Source organism: Chrysochloris asiatica, unplaced genomic scaffold (assembly GCF_000296735.1).
Source record: "Chrysochloris asiatica unplaced genomic scaffold, ChrAsi1.0 scaffold00206, whole genome shotgun sequence".
Lineage (NCBI taxonomy): Eukaryota > Metazoa > Chordata > Mammalia > Afrosoricida > Chrysochloridae > Chrysochloris > Chrysochloris asiatica.
In genome coordinates, this window is record NW_006408724.1 from 115,542 (window position 1) to 131,441 (window position 15,900).

The following is a 15,900-nucleotide window of genomic DNA, read 5'->3' on the forward strand; positions in this document are numbered from 1 at the left end:
CATGGCTTGGGTCAGCCTCACCTTAGTCTTCAAGCTGACATCTTTGCTCTTCAGTACTTTAAAAAGGTCTTCCCATTAGGCACATGGATGTTATCCTATCACAGACAGCGTTGTGCCTCGTGACTGATCTGGGTATGTTCTTTTTGATGATGAATGCAACACCATTCCTTTTCAATTTGTCATTCCTGACATAGTAAACCATGTGGTTCGTTGTCAGATTCAAAATGGCCAATACCAGTCCATTTCAGCTCACTAATGCCTAAGATATCAGTGTTTATGTATTGCCTTTCATATTTGAGAGCTTCCACATTTCCCAGATTCATACTTCGTACATTTAAAAAATTGCAACCTGTTTTTTAAAATGCTTTCTGTAAACGAAGATATGTAACTCATTATCTTACTGGCTTAAGCAGCTACAACTAGTTTGAAACTGAAATCCTGAGGGTTCTCATCAAAAAGATTTGTTTCACTTGGAAAGTAGCCATATGCTCTTCTTAGATTGTTGGTTTTGTTAGTTGCTGTCGGTCGGTCCGAACCATAGCAACTGTGTATAGGGTTTCCTAGGAGTGGCTGGTGAGCTTGAACCACCAACCTTGTGGTTCAGACTGACTTTGCAGTCCAGTGCATTAACTCACAGTGCCACACCAGGAATTCCTCCTTATATTATGCTCATGTAAGAATTTGTTCTGTTTGCTATCCATCTTTATTGCAAAAATATATTGTAATGTCCTGTGCTAACTATTTATGACTTGAATTGTTGAGTTTTACAAGCTTTTGGAAACAATATGTCTTTCAGGATACTAGGCATCACAATTGTCTTCTTTAAAGAGCAAGCACCGAAGATTCTTGTTTATACAATGTAAGGAAGATACCTTCAGCAGCTGTAACATGAGTTTGCTGTCTCTTTGCTCATCCTAATTCTTGCCATGTTTTGCTTCTACTTACATTTCTTCAGGGGTGTTCTAAGCTTGCCTCTCTTCTCACCTATTCCTTCTGGAAACTTCAGATACCAAATTAGTGATATCACATCTATTTCCAAGGCTACCAAATCACAATTCTGTATACACACGAGTATGATTTCACAGCTGGAGAAGCTGTGAGAAGAGAATGCTATTTATCTTAAAGCAAATACCTGATTAGCACAGGGAGCAAGAAAAGGAGCAGCCAGGCAATTGCCCTGTTGATTCTTTGCACTGCCTGCCATGGGGAAAGCTTCTCTTCTGGGAAATCAGATGAAAGAAGACCCCCTTTTCTTACCAAGTAATACAATATGGACAATCTCTGGATCCACAAAGGACTTGAAGTACAATATTTGGAAAACGTTGCTCTCTGATAGTGAATCTGTTCCTTTATCACTAAATTCATAAAAATTGTTCAAATTTGTGTGATCTGCTTGCTGTGGGCCCAAACATTTTGTAGAGATTTTTATTTGTTTGATTTTGTTTTTGTTGATTGTACTATGCTTAAGAGTTGCTTGAATAGGATAAGCAGTGGACTGCTAACCACAAGGTTGGCTGTTCAACCCCTCCAGCGAATTCTCGGAAACCTTATACAGGGTCACTGCGAGTCGGAACCAACTCAACGGCCCTTAACAACAACAATACTGAGTAAGAGTTCTAACGGCTTGATGATAATTTAGGTACCTGTTACATCAGTTTGAGACAATTTTTTTGTGCTTCCTCCTGACTGCCAGATGACACAAAAAAGAACGAAAGTTCTCTTGTATTGGGGGTTGTGTCAGTATAGCCACATACTCTGCTTTCCCTACTAGGGTACAAAGGTCTTTTTTGGGTACAGAGTAGATGATGTTTCATTATATCATTTTAAGTAAAGAAAGTGAGTTTTTGTGGCATGTTAGTTAAGTGTTAGTGTGTTATACTTTCCTATTCAATTTCTAATATTATCATAGGCCTGGACACAAACTTTGGCCTGTGATAGGATTTTGTTGTTGTTCTTGTTGTTATAGTACAAGATGAATGATTTTAATTTTTGTGAACCCAAGGTGAGAAAGTAAAGCTTAAAATAATTTGTGCCAGAAATTGTTTGAGGGTCCATTGAAATTATGTACTCCTGTTTTTGGTGCTTTAAAAATATCTAATCAGTATTGCTATTGTTGTTGTTGTTAAGTGCCGTTGAGTCGGTTCCGACCCATAGCGACCCTGTGCAGGGTTTCTGAGGCTATAAATCTTCGCGGGAGCAGAAAGCCTTATCTTTCTCCCTCGGAGCAGCTGGTAGTTTCGAACTTCTGACCTTACGGTTTGCAGCCCGATTCATAACCACTACGCTACCAGAGCTCCTTGTAGATAAATTTATATATATGTTAAGCGCATTTGAGTCGATTTCGACTCATTGCAACCTTGCATAGGGTTTCCAAGAAGTGGCTGGTGAGTTTGAACCACCAACCTTGTGATTTTAACCAACCTTGCAGTACAGTGCTTTAACCCACAGCGCCACACCAGAATTCCATATATGTGTGTGTGTACATACACATACATAGTTCTTTCACCCATCTGTCTGTCATACTATGGTGGCTAGCATGTTACTATGATGTTGGAAGCCTTTTAGGTTATTTTGGATACCAGTAGGGTCACCCATGGTGGACAGCTTTCAATGGAGCTTCCAGACTAAGACACACTTAGTGATTTACTTCCAAAAATTAGTCCATGAAAGCCTATGGGTGACAAGAAAATATCTCTGAATATAGTACCGGAAGATGAGCCCCTTAGATTGGAAGGCACTCACAATGCGTTGTGGTCACAGCAGACTCCAGCAATCATGAAGATAGTGCAACATGGAGCTGACCCAACAACAATGTAGATTTGAATAAGACATTTGTCAAAGTCTTTCCTGGTCAACAAGATAATTTGTAGGCTGGTAGAGAAAACCATCAAGAGGATTGATTCATTGCTGATTGGAAAGCTATTCCCAAAATTGTTATAGAGGAAAATCTATGGTAGCATGTGCAGGTCTTGACTGTTGCCCCTGCTTGTTTGTCAGTAATAGTAGCGATTTGGCTGATGACAGCTCACAATACTCAGAAAAACACTTACTTATGATTACTTTTATTATAGAAAAGAAACATTTGTTATCCGCATGCTAATAGTCATGTTTGATTGGATCATTGACCACATGGTTGAACCCAATCTTCAGGCCCCTTCGCTAGATGTTGATCTGATATCACATGGTGGACTTTCTGATGTGCCTATCCCTACCGAGAGTCATCTCATTAGCATAAATTGTCAGGTGTGATTTGGTGTGCACCATGAATAACAAGACACTGGGAAATTCCAACAGTTTAAAGGTGTGCCTCTCTAAGAACTTGGGATAGAGACTACATATTTTTAGGTAAAATAATTTTCACTCCATTAGGTTTACAGATTGTTTTGCACTTTTTTGTTTGCTTTCTTGCTTACTTTTTTTTTTTTTTAATTGGAAAACAAATATACAACTTGGAATGGAATTGGGGCAAATTGTGCCGTAAGCAGATTTTCTTTAAGTGGCTAAACAAAGTTTAAAAAGCAAGTAACAATAAAAGAAAATGTTTCTGGTATAAGACCAACAGTACAAAAACATAGTGTACGAATACCTGGAAAATGCATCCATTTTGCAATAGTGCAACTTTAAGTACATATTGTTGACTGCCCAAAGTTCACATAGAGTTACAACTCCACACTTCAACAACCACATGCTGACAGTTCCTAAAGAAAACTACTTTAAAAAAGGCATAACCCAGATGCTCCCTCATTTGACAACTCTATCTAAGTTTAGATGTGCAGAAAGGCTTAGATATGTCCCGAGAAAGCCACATACAACATGTTATTTGATCAGTTTTCTAAAATAAGGTTTCAGGACAAAGACAGTAAGATAAGGGAAGAAAACATGGAGGAATGAAGTCCTAATTACTATACATGCATATGCTCTTGACAGTAAGGGGAAACCATTTACAAATAAGTTACAAACAAAGAAAAGGCAAATAAACACTTTTGTGCAAGAAATTTAACACATTCTGTACAATGTCTTCACTTTGCTGTCATCATTTGTACAAACTCTTCATAATTTACCTGACCATCACCATCAGTATCTGCTTCCCTGGTCATTTCATCAACCCCTTTATCTGTTAACTTCTCTCCAAGGTTTGTCATCACATGACTAAGTTCTGCTGCATTAATATAGCCATTGCCATCCTATCAAACACCTGAATGCTTCTCTGATTTCTTCTTCACTGTGTCTTTCATTTTCTTGCCATCATTGTCAGAAATTCTGGGAAGTCAGTTGTGCCATTACCATCAGCATCTACTTCATTAATCATGTCCTGTAATTCTGCTTCTGTGGAATTCTGCCCAGGAGACCTCATTACAGTTCCCAATTCCTTTGTTGTTGTAGTTCCATCACTATCCTTGTCAAATAGTAAGAAAGCATCTTGGAATTCTGCATTCAGCTCTTCAGTCAAGTTGGTCAGCCACGCTACAAGCACTGCTGGTCTCTGAGACGCAATCACACAACCACTCCGTTTGCTAGCTCCACTTGAACTGATCTTTGGTTTGCTTTTTGCACTTGATATTATGAACAATGCTGCTATTAACAAACTTTTACATGAGGATTCCTGTTTTTTCACATCTGAGTGGAATTGTTGGGCATTGCTCCATTTTAATGGGAACATTGACAAACAAATGAATCCAGTAGAGGGCAATTAAGAATCGTTCACTGCATTATAATCAAACTTTATTTTCCTTATTTATTGTCTTAGGGATTGAAGAGGCTCATGACCATTTGCCAGAAGCACTTTCCCACTGATCCATCAAAATGTGTGGAGTACAATGCCCTGTGAGGTTTGTTTAAGTTGCACTTAAAGGGACCATGGTGTGGACTTTGCAATTAGCAACAGCAAAAGGGAAGAAGGAAAATGCTGTTTCCCGATTTCCACCTGATGCGGCCCTTGATTGGTTTTACGAACTGTGCTGACACTCACGTCTGACTGCAAACTTATATTTGTGTCTACCTTCCAGTTTTGGTAGCTGAAAAATTAAGTCCCAAAGACTGTTGTCTACACATTTGAATTGCATAAATAAAACACAGAGGGGCGGTTCATAAGTGACTTTTTCCTACTAGACCTAAAAGGGTGGTTAGATGATTAGAAAGAAACATTTGATGATGGATTTCATTATTTCAATAAAATATGATAATTTTCACATTGCATTTAAGTTGTATTTACAGAAAATAGTTTTATAGTTTCAGTAGAGATAGAATTATATAATAAAACTATAATCGAAAATCTTACTGAACTTTTGCTTTTGAAGTAGAAATTGAAATGTAAATGTTATTATTCTTAACTGAAGCATTATTTTTCTTATGTTTTAAGGCTTGATTTTGTTTTCCAAAGAATTTGAATTTTAATATTTGTCAAATTAACAGGAAGCAGAAGTGTGGAAAACAAAGATGGCATATTGTATAAGGGGACATCCAAAAGTTCATGAAAAAATTCCATTTATTTTAATCCAATTTTTCCATAAACTTTTTGAAGTTTCCTTGTAAGTTTACAAGTAGTCCCACTGCATCAAGGTTCAAGGGGGTGAAATGGATTGAGAGAATCATGATGATGCTGGTTCCTCTCCTAATCGTTTCATTCTCTCATTCTCCTGCGACGTGTGGCTGTCTGCTGTTTCCAGGTACAGTCCGCCAAACAGGAGAGCAAGGTGCCAGCCCTGATGTCATTGCCTAAGACATCGTACCTGGTTCTGATTTTCCACAGTGAGAACTTGCTCTAGATCTTACAGTGTCATACCCAGATGATTGTTATTGTAGCAGTGACGAGGACTCAGTTAATAGAATAACATTGCCAAATAGGTTGTTACCCAACCAGGTGGAGCTGTGTTACATAGCAGTAAGGGTGTGGGCCCTGAAGTGAGAACTACCTCGCTTCATATTGTACCTCTTCACCTGTTAACTGTATGGTCTTCAGCAAGTAACTCAATCTTCCTAAGCCTCAGGTTCTTTGTCTGGTAAACGGCAGTTAATACTAATAGTACACACTTCACACAACTCTTTGTGTTTAAGTAAAATAAAATGGCTGGCATCCACTGCTGTCAAGTCAATACTAACTGATAATAACCCACTAGGAAGGGTAGAACTGCTCCTTACGGTTTCCAAGACCGTAAATCTTCACTGGAACAGACAGCCTCAGTTTTCTCCTATGGAGTGACTGATGGTTTGCAGCCCAATACTTAACCCATGGTGCTGCCAGGACTCTTGATCACTGCCTGGCAAATAGTAAGTATTATAAGGAGCGTAGTGGTTACGAATAGGGCTGCGAACCTTAAGGTCAGCAGTTCAAAACTACCAGCTGCTCCGCGGGAGAAAGATGAGGCTTTCTGCTCCCGTGAAGATTTACAGCCTCGGAAACCCCGTACAGGGTCACTATGGGTTGGAACCAACTCGACGGCACTTAACAACAACATTGTTAAGCACCATCAAGTTGGTTCTGACTCACAGCAACCCCATGCAGGGTTTTCAAGGAGTGGCTGGTGAGTTTGAACTGCCGACCTTGCAGTTCAAACCGACCTAATGGTCAAATGGTTATCCTGCAGTGCCATTACCAGGACTCCTAAATAAAAGTTCTCAGTAAATGTTCATTGTTGTTGTTAGATGGTAGCCACAGTGCCTCTCAGGAAGCCTGTGTTTACTCTCATAATGATAACAGTAATATTGGTAACATTTATTAAACGTTTGCTATGCCCCGGCTTTATGGCTACTGCTTCTAGTCAGTTTTGAGTTTAGAAGGGCGGTGGATATGGTGGGTAGAGGTTCATAATCTTTTACCCTGGCCCTCCTTGGGAAGGCCTGTGGCCCTGTGTGTCTGGTTATTTCTGCTGGTTACTAGCATAGTGGTGCCTGAGGTACCTTTCCCACCCTCCCCTATCCTTAGGATTAAATTAACTACAAGGTCCAGAAGCTGAATAGCACAAATGAGCCACGTGAATGTTGTCCTTAGGGTTGCTGTGAGTTGGCACCTAACAACGGCCTTGTGGCAGAAGATTTAAAAAAAAATATTATTTAAATAAGTAGCTAGCCCTTAGCCAGTGTGGCACTGTAGGATCAGCACTGGGCTTCGAACCACAAGGTCTGCAGTTCAAACCCACCAGCTGCTCCTTGAAACAGTATGCGTGATCCCTATGAGTCAGAACTGGCTCAACAGCACTTAATAAAGTACTTTTTTGGACTCAAGATCAGGCCACAACATGGTAGTTAGTCTCACATTATCTTCTCTTTGGTTGTTGACCTTCCACATAAAGAAGGAGCTGTGTCATGTGACACCAGTATCTTCTAAAAGGTATTGAGCATGGATCGATACTTTGAGGGGAAAAAAATGTAACACTCCGCAGTGCTGTGAATGCTAACCGTTTGGGATTTGGGTCTAGGGAAGTACAAAGATGTGGTTCCCTTCAGAGAAGACTTTAATTTGAAATTAAACGTTTTCAGATGACTTCAGATAATCTGAACCTGTATAGAAAAATGACCTCCCGTATTCCCCAGATCCTGAAAATTTTAGCCCAGCAGTTATATATTTCTGTTTTTAGCTATTTCTAAAACAGAAAAGACTTTTCTTTAAATCAGTCACAATCCTGAAATAACTCTTTTCCTCCCTTTGCTCCCCTAACTCCTGTCCAAGAAAGCTGTGTCTTTCTGGACTCAGATTTACTAAAACCTTGCATCTCTCTCAAAAGTAAATACTCTATTTCCTAGGAGTGTTCTTGCCAACTGCAAAGTCTGAACAGTATTTTTCAGCCTTGTAGCACAGAGCCTGCGGCAATCTGGAAGTCATGGTTGTGATTTCAATCTTTGGGGGAAATTAGAAAATAAGGCTGAGGCCAAAGGTAATTAACCCCAAGGGAGAAAGCCAGGACAGTCCGGATCCTGTAGGCAGGAGGGGGAGGTCCTGAGAGACCAGACTAGGAAGGCAGCTGTCACTAATAGCAGAACTTAGTGATTTGCTGTGGACTGTGAACTCTTAGTGAGAATTTGGAGGAGTAGGAAATATGATTGATAACAAGGCAGCTTTATTTTAAGCACTTCCCTCTGGTGATATCCTGGCTGACTCTAGCACGTTAGATTGTCTTGGAGCTTGATCTCAGTAAATAATCCAGAAATACAACTGCCCTTTTATTTGAAAGAATGTGATAATTTATTGTGAAAATAAACAACTTGAGGGAGACTCAAAAAGCGTGTCTGAGAGTCTTTGTGTGGATTGGAATTGGGGTATACATATCACGGGCACCATTCCAGCCACACACTATCCCTTTTAGTATTTGATAACAGCTTCTTAACATAGAAGGGTGGTAGAATCGAGGGAAGCAGTTTGAGTGAAAGGGGAGAGCTAACTTGGGCTCTTTCTTCGAATATCTTGAAGAGCATAATATAATACATTTCACCTCCTCCATCCTACCTCTTTCCCCCATCCCCACCCCCCATGTACTCCCATGAAGCCCCTGGAAGAATAACTGTAGCCCATAGAAATTTATGGTATGGTGTCACATTGGGAGTCTTGAACTGAAAAGTACTTTCTCACGGCATATTTATGTAAGAGTTTCCAGCTGTCCTGAGTGAGAGCCAGCTCTAGTCCCCAGAGGGTCACTATGGGAGCACTGTTTTTCATCACAGACTCTGCAGTTAATGTTTGTTGAATTACAACCTCAAACTAGTACTTTAATGGTTAATAGTAACCTTAAAACCTTTGAAATGGAAAAATAAGTTTTGGTGAGGGGGGATTGGTAGGGTTTAGGAATGCAGCGAGGCCAGCAGCAGCAGCTGGAATGAGCCAACTCCATTCAAAACTTTTTTTATTCACTCATTTAGGGGGGGGGGAAAGTTTACTAAAACAGTTCATTATTGAAACGCTGGTTATTTAGTTTTCCTCCTTATACACTGGGATCTGTTGTTGGACTTGCTTAGACTAATCTTGCTGCCTGTCATTGTTGCTCTATTGGACTGGGTCACTTTCTTTTGTTTAGTCTCTTTTCTGTCCTTAAACACCAGTTTTGAAATAATTGTCAGCCTTCTCAACTTTTTCTTTTTTCTCACAGTTTTCAAGTTTCGTGCATATGTATAACCCTAGGGAGCAGCAGAGACGTTTCGATTTTAGATACTGCTAGTAATTACAGATTCACTCACCAGGCTTCCCTCCTTTGAGGTCCAACACGAGTTGCAGTCTGTTCTTGCCTTTCTGAACTGACACTTTTACAACTTGCTACAACCAACTTACCTCTGTTCTCAAAGTGCCCTTTCTTTAAATCTTAGCAAAGAAGCAAAACCCACTGCTGTAGAGTCAGTTCCAACTCATGGAGACCCCATATAGGATTTCCCAGACTGACTGGTGGATTTGAACTGCTGACCTTTCTGTTAGCATCCCAGTACTTATCCTACAGCGCCACACCAGGACTCTGTTGGAGTTGTTGTTATGTTCTGTTGAGTCTATTCTGACTCATAGCAACCGTATATAGAGTTTCCTAGGAGTGGCTGGTGGGTTTGAATTGCTAACCCTGTGATTACCAGCCCAGGACCATAAAATTAAGTGTATATAACCCTAACATGGGAATTGATCAGGTCTTAAAATGAACCCTCCCAGTGGTAGAAAGGAAGACCTCCTGAGCACAAAAAAGAGCAAGAACGGAACACATCCTTTGGACCAAGGATCATTGCGCTAAAAACCTCCTAGATCAAGGAGAGAGAGATAGAGCTGTAGAACTGGAGTAAGAAGTTGTCGTTGTTATGTGCTGTGGAGTTGGTTCCGACTCATAGCGAGCCTGTACAGGGTTTCCGAGGCTGTAAATCTTTATAGGAGCAGAACGCCTCATCTTTCTCCCGCGAAGCAGCTGGTAGTTTTGAACTGCTGACCTTGCGGTTCGCAGCCCGATTCGTAACCATTACGCTACCAGAGCTCCTGGAGTAAGAAGTAGCAGCAGATAAATGGTAGCGACAGAGGCAGCAAAATCAGGAGATTGGCAGGGCCAGTGTGGTGAACGTCCTAGGGTATCGAGTGAAAGTGCTGAGCATCTTTGGACAGGAGTCTTTCTGCCTCTGAGCATTTGTTGGAGTTGCTAAAGAGCTTTGTACTACTTGCCTGAGCAGGGCAGAGGTCAGACTGGACCAAGAGGCCCAAGAACCAGAAAGAGACCTGCCTGTAGGCATGGTGGAGAAGAAGGTGTTCTGACTGAAGAACTAGATCCTAAGTTGCTTGTAATTCTGGACTGTAACTTGTTACTTCCCGAATAAACCCCATAATTGTGATTATTATCTGTGTGGCCATTGCAATAAATTATTGAGCCCAGTAGAGAAATAGAGTGTGTGGGAAGGACACTTGGTGTCAGAATTTGTTAAAAGTTTGGAGGGTGGCGGCATATCTGACATCTGACTCATAGGAATCGACCTTGATCTTGATTCACCTTCCCCCTTGTTAAGTTAGAGGAGGCCAGAGCTGCCACCAGGCCATTTTAACACGCTTTGTGTGACTTGCGTTTGTGATATTGTTATTGTTTCTTGTTAAGTACCATGGAGTCAGTTCTGACTCACAGTGACCCTGTACAGGGTTTCCGAGGCTGTAAATCTTTATGGGAGCAGAAAGCTTCATCTTTCTCCCACAGAACAGCTGGTAGTTTCGAACCACTGACCTTGCGGTTTGCAGCCCGATTCATAACCACTACGCTACCAGAGCTCCTTAGTGATAGGGTGTCTTTTTTTAGAGAAGGGAAATAAGTTTAAGATTAGCTCAGATATTGACATAAGCTGTAGTCTGATTTTATAAAAATAAAATCCTGTGTCAATCTTAAAAACCTAGTTTGTTCTCTTATTTAATGATTTCATTCTAGTGGCATGCGTAAGCATACAGGATCTGAGAGAAGAGAAAATCATAAAGTTTTACGCTTTTTGTTAAACCTCAGTTTTATTAGCTTATTATTTCACATAAGACTTGGCTATTTTTATTCTTTTGATGTGCAAGTTTATATGCTATATAAGGTTAAGTCAGAAAGTATTGTTACAAAATCATAGAAATATTTATTAAGCAAAAACATCAAAATCTTCCCATGTAAACTATCATATATTTCACAATAAAACACTTAATAAAAACAAAACAGCATTAAGAGATATGAAAACAGGTACAAAAGTTCCATCATCAGTCCAAAAAAAAAGAATTTCAGAAGATTCAGAAAGAAAACAATACTTGAAAGTATATCAGAAGAAAATATTTTTGAGCTGAAGAAAGACTTTTCTTAATATTCAAACAGTTTTTAAGCCAACAAAGGAAACAAAAGAGAATTTCTAAATGTTTCCTAGTGAAATTTCAGAATGGCAAAGATAGGATTGGATGATATTCATTGTTCTTTTTTTCTCTTTTATATCCATGAGCTATGGTGTTGTTGTTATGTGCCGTGGAGTCGGTTCTGACTCATAGCGACCGTGTACAGGGTTTCCAAGGCTGTAAGTCTTTACGGGAGCAGAAAGCCTCATCTTTCTCCCGTGGAACAGCTGGTAGTTTCGAACTGCTGATCTTGCGGTTTGCAGCCCAATTCATAACAACTAATCCATGAGCTATAGAACCTATTTATTTCCTTCAAGTACTATAACTCAAACTTTGAAAAAAAAAGTATTGTATTTAATGCATTTCCTTCTGCTATTTAAATTAATTAACATTTAGTATGTACCTGAACCAAAACAAATACTTCAGCAGATTTTAATTTCTAATTTGCATCAATCCCACCATTTTCTTTGGGAAAAAAAAAGGAATTTTAGTTCTAAATTTTATTTTGTTAGTGCATATTCTCAGGAATTAATTTCAAAAAATTTCATGGGTGATGAACTCTCTGAATCCTTTTATAGCTAAGCATGTCTCCCTTGTCTTGTATTCTTAAATGACAATTTTATTTAATATAAAAATAAATTTATGTTCTAAATTATATTCTCTCAAGAGTTCTAGTGTGGCTCTGTAGGATAAATACTGGAGTGCTAAACTCAAGGTCATTGGTTCAAATCCACCACCCACTCCATGGAAACCCTATACAGGGTCACTGAGTTGGAACCAACTTGTTGGCATTTAATAACAACAGTAACAGTATTCTGAAGAATACATCTATATTCTTCAGATGAGACATCTAATGCCAGTCTGAGTGTTCATCTTTACAGTAAACCAGAATTACATTATCTGGGTAGATACTATAAGGCTAAAACAAAAATCAAAAACCAAACAGACAATAAGAACTATTCAAACACTGCTCTTATTAATAATTTGTAATTACAAAGGGGCACATTCACTAAGACAATGAAAATTGTGTACTAAAGGCAATGATAAAATTTAAAAGACAAAACAAACAAACAAACAAAAAGCCCTGATAAGTGGAAAAAAACATGAGATATGCATGGGAGATTCAATATTTTAAAAATCAATTCTTAAGTTAACCTATTGTTTCCTGGGTTTTAGTGCTTATGAGCAAATCTGTTGTAAATATTTGTGAAAAAAAAAAAAAAAATCAAAATTTTAAGCGATTGTTTCTCAACACATCCTCTATTTAGGTCTATAGTATTTAGGTCTGAAGCCTTTCCCCCAAGCAATTCAATGCTCTTCGATTTACACTAAGTCAAAATGGAAGTGTGAGCATCTTCAAACGGTACAAATAGTATTCCTTTGAAATTTGGGAAGAAAAGTCTGAAGGGGTAAGATCAGGGCTGTAGGGTGAATAGGGTAACATTGCCAACAAAACTCTTGCTGCCTTTGAAGAAAGAGGAGGTACTCTATCCTATGGAATACAATTCCTCAGTACAACTTCCCTGGCCTGTTTCTCATAAATGTTCTTTTCAATTTTCTTAAAACTTCATAATAAGTTCCTGTAATCATCCTGTGTCCTTTGAGAAAATCTATCAAGATTACTTTGTTGTTGTCGAGTTGGTTCCGATTCAGCTACCCTGAGTGGTTTCTGAGGAGCAGCTGGTGAGTTTGGGAATCCAAAAAAAAAAAAAAAAAAAAACTCAACAGTTACCAGAACCACCTGAGCTAAACCCCCTGCCACTATTTCAATTGGACCTTTTCTTTTTTAAGAGCCATGTTTGACAAGTTTGGTTTGGAATAAATCTATGTATGTACTAGCTGGAACCCTAGTAGCAATAATTTCTTAATTTACCCTTATATGTGGGGATTAGACACAGCTAGTTAAATACTCTGTTTTCATTCTCTTCTTTGTTACAGAACCCTAATTTGTTCAGAGATACATTGTGAATAATTAAAACTACTTGCTGTCCCAATAGTTTTCATTGGGATTGGTCATTTACTTGGTTCTGCCAATGGAATAGCTGTTTACTTGGGACTTCCAGGAAAACTATTACCTTTAAAATAGAAAGATTTCACTTAGATGCTTGGCAGCTTAATTGCAGTCTGTTTTTGTTTTTTTAAGTGTTGAAAAGATATAGCTCAGTTGGGGCTTGCTGGCAGATAGGGTAGAAGTGCCATGAGGATCTCCGGCAGTGATAACACAGGATACCGGATGAAGCAGGTTCAGGGGACAGTTCCAGAAATCTAAAACACACTTATAGGAATATTTAGAAAGTTTGAAGGCTTATAGCCTGTGGAATTTGTAGCGGAAGCAAGAAATCTCAGGCTTTGAAATATCCGGGCTCAGAGGTCCCGGAACCAGAACCGCCATTTTGGGTGAGACCGAGAGGGGAAATATCAGAGCCGCCAACCACGGACTCCTGACAGAACCTCAGAGATAAAGGTATGGACATTTTTTTTCTTTTTTGTATCTGTTGGTGTCTTGCTGTCTGTGCATCTCCATTCTGGTGACTAGAAGGGGTACCTGAGCAAGTGCACACCTCCCCGAACAAGGAACCATTTCCACTTAAAACCAAATGGCAAGGAGGAACTGAGAACTCTAGATTAATGGGAAGAGAGGGACTAAGAGCTGGTGGCCAGGAGGCAGACTTTCAGAATGTGCTCTTTGGAGGTGTAAATTATTATATATGCCTGAGTGGTTTGTTTGTTTTTTAAAGCTAAAGTGAATAGAGAGAAATACTGTTAACTGATGGTACATGGAGGGGATTATAATCATTGAAATGAAACAAGGTGTATGATTTGTTGAATGTAAAACTGATGGTCTGCCCTGTAAACTTTCACTCAATCCACAATATAAACCTTAAAAAAAAAAAAAAAAAAAAAGAATTCAAGGTTGCAAAAAACCTTATATAAGCAACTTTTTAGTTTAAAAATGGAATTAAACTTAAAAGCTTAGATCATTTTAACCTCAAAAATAGCACGGCCCAGAAGCACCCACCGCTTAATCTTTAATGTATAAATTATAGACGAGGTTACTAGCGCATCTGTGTGGTCAAACCATTGTTCTTGAAATGTAAACCAGTCATTGCCTCTGGATAGGACCACTTTTTTGTTGACTATCCATTTTCCATGTTATCATTCATACATTGGACCCATTCCCATGTTTCTGTTACTTGGTGCATTCAAGGTTGTTGTGGATTGCTACTGCTGAAGACCCATCTAGACGTCCCCCATAGATAGTAGATTGAACATGATAATTTATAGAAATGTCATCACGGTAGAAACCATCACATATGTTTCCATTCTCTAATGACTGAATGTTTAGATTTTCATGTTCTGCTATGATGAGCCACCCAATGTTGTTCTTGAACGATTCCCAAGTACTGCTTCTAGATGGTTTTTCATTAAAAAGTATAAATACTCTTCTATATCAATAAATACAATCAGTAAGTTAAAAGCAAAAAACAAACGGCAGTGTAAAATGGCTACAGCTGGCCCTGAACTGTTTATCACTAGGAAAAAGGCTAGAATGGGGGATATGGAGTGGGAGAGACATGGACTAAAAATAAAACGGGCCAAAAATTAAATCCTGAGTTACATTGTAACTACCAACAGTGATATCTTGAAATTTCTCAGGTGGCCTTGAAGGCAAGAAGCTGAAAGAGGATATTAAAGTCATACACATGTGAGCCTACTGATTTTTTCCCTCTCTTTTCTGCAATTATAGATTACAGTATTCAGTCTTGTCTTTTTTGCTGTTGCTGTTTTGTTTTTTTTTGGGTCCCCTCTTTATCTTTAGGGGGGTCCTTTCTCTCCCTATATTAACTGAGACAACAATTGCTGTCATATAGGCACGCCCTATAAAACTCCACAGCCCAGGCAAGAATCAATTCCAGCTGCATGCAATAGCCAACACCTGTGACAGTTACGCTGAGCCAGGTAATAAGAAGAGTGAAAACACAAGCCCATCTCATGATCACATCTACCTGTGTTATGGTATGGAGTAGAGTAAGAGACTCAGTCTTGGGTCTCAGGAGAACAAGGTTTATTGTCGGCAGACAGAGTGTCCGCTATTGCTTAAACCACTCTGACCCCAAGTGCTTGAAAAAGTGAGCTTATATACAGGTTGGTTACATATGGGTACATAAGCAGGTGTTGTTAGCTGTGGGGTGAAAATTTTTTCAGCTAAATCCTCTTCCTGTTACTCAATTTTGCAAGGTTTGTTTCAGCTTTGAGGTTTTCCTGTTATATGCATAGAGTGGCCAGGGGGATACATGCTGGTTTTAGTCTGAGGGAGTGAGGGGCAGGGCAAGAGGGTCCGAGGTCTGCTACATTTCCCCCCGCCTCTACTGTAACTAGTTCACACTGTTGAGCAAATTTCATCTTGTTGTAAGGGTTCATAATTCTGGGAGAGTATTAGGAGTTTCTTATTAACGGAGACAAGATTGACGTTGTCAAGGACTTCGTTCTTGGATCAACTCTCAACACTCATGGAAGCAGCAGTCAAAAAATCAAACGATCTGTTGCATTAGGCAAATCTGCTGCACAAGACCTTTTTAAGTGTTGAAGAACAAAGATGTCAGCTTGAG

The 15,900-nt window shown here is 39.3% G+C and overlaps 1 protein-coding gene across 1 annotated transcript in view; it reads left to right on the plus strand.

The window, feature by feature from the left end:
* PRPF18 (pre-mRNA processing factor 18) overlaps positions 1-4,828 on the plus strand; it is a 108,861-nt gene extending 104,033 nt beyond the window's left edge. Inside the window, exon 12 of the mRNA XM_006872614.1 lies at positions 4,748-4,828. Within this exon, the coding sequence (XP_006872676.1) occupies positions 4,748-4,828 (81 nt within the window). The remainder of the gene's footprint in view (positions 1-4,747) is intronic.
* The last annotated feature ends 11,072 nt before the right edge of the window (positions 4,829-15,900 follow it).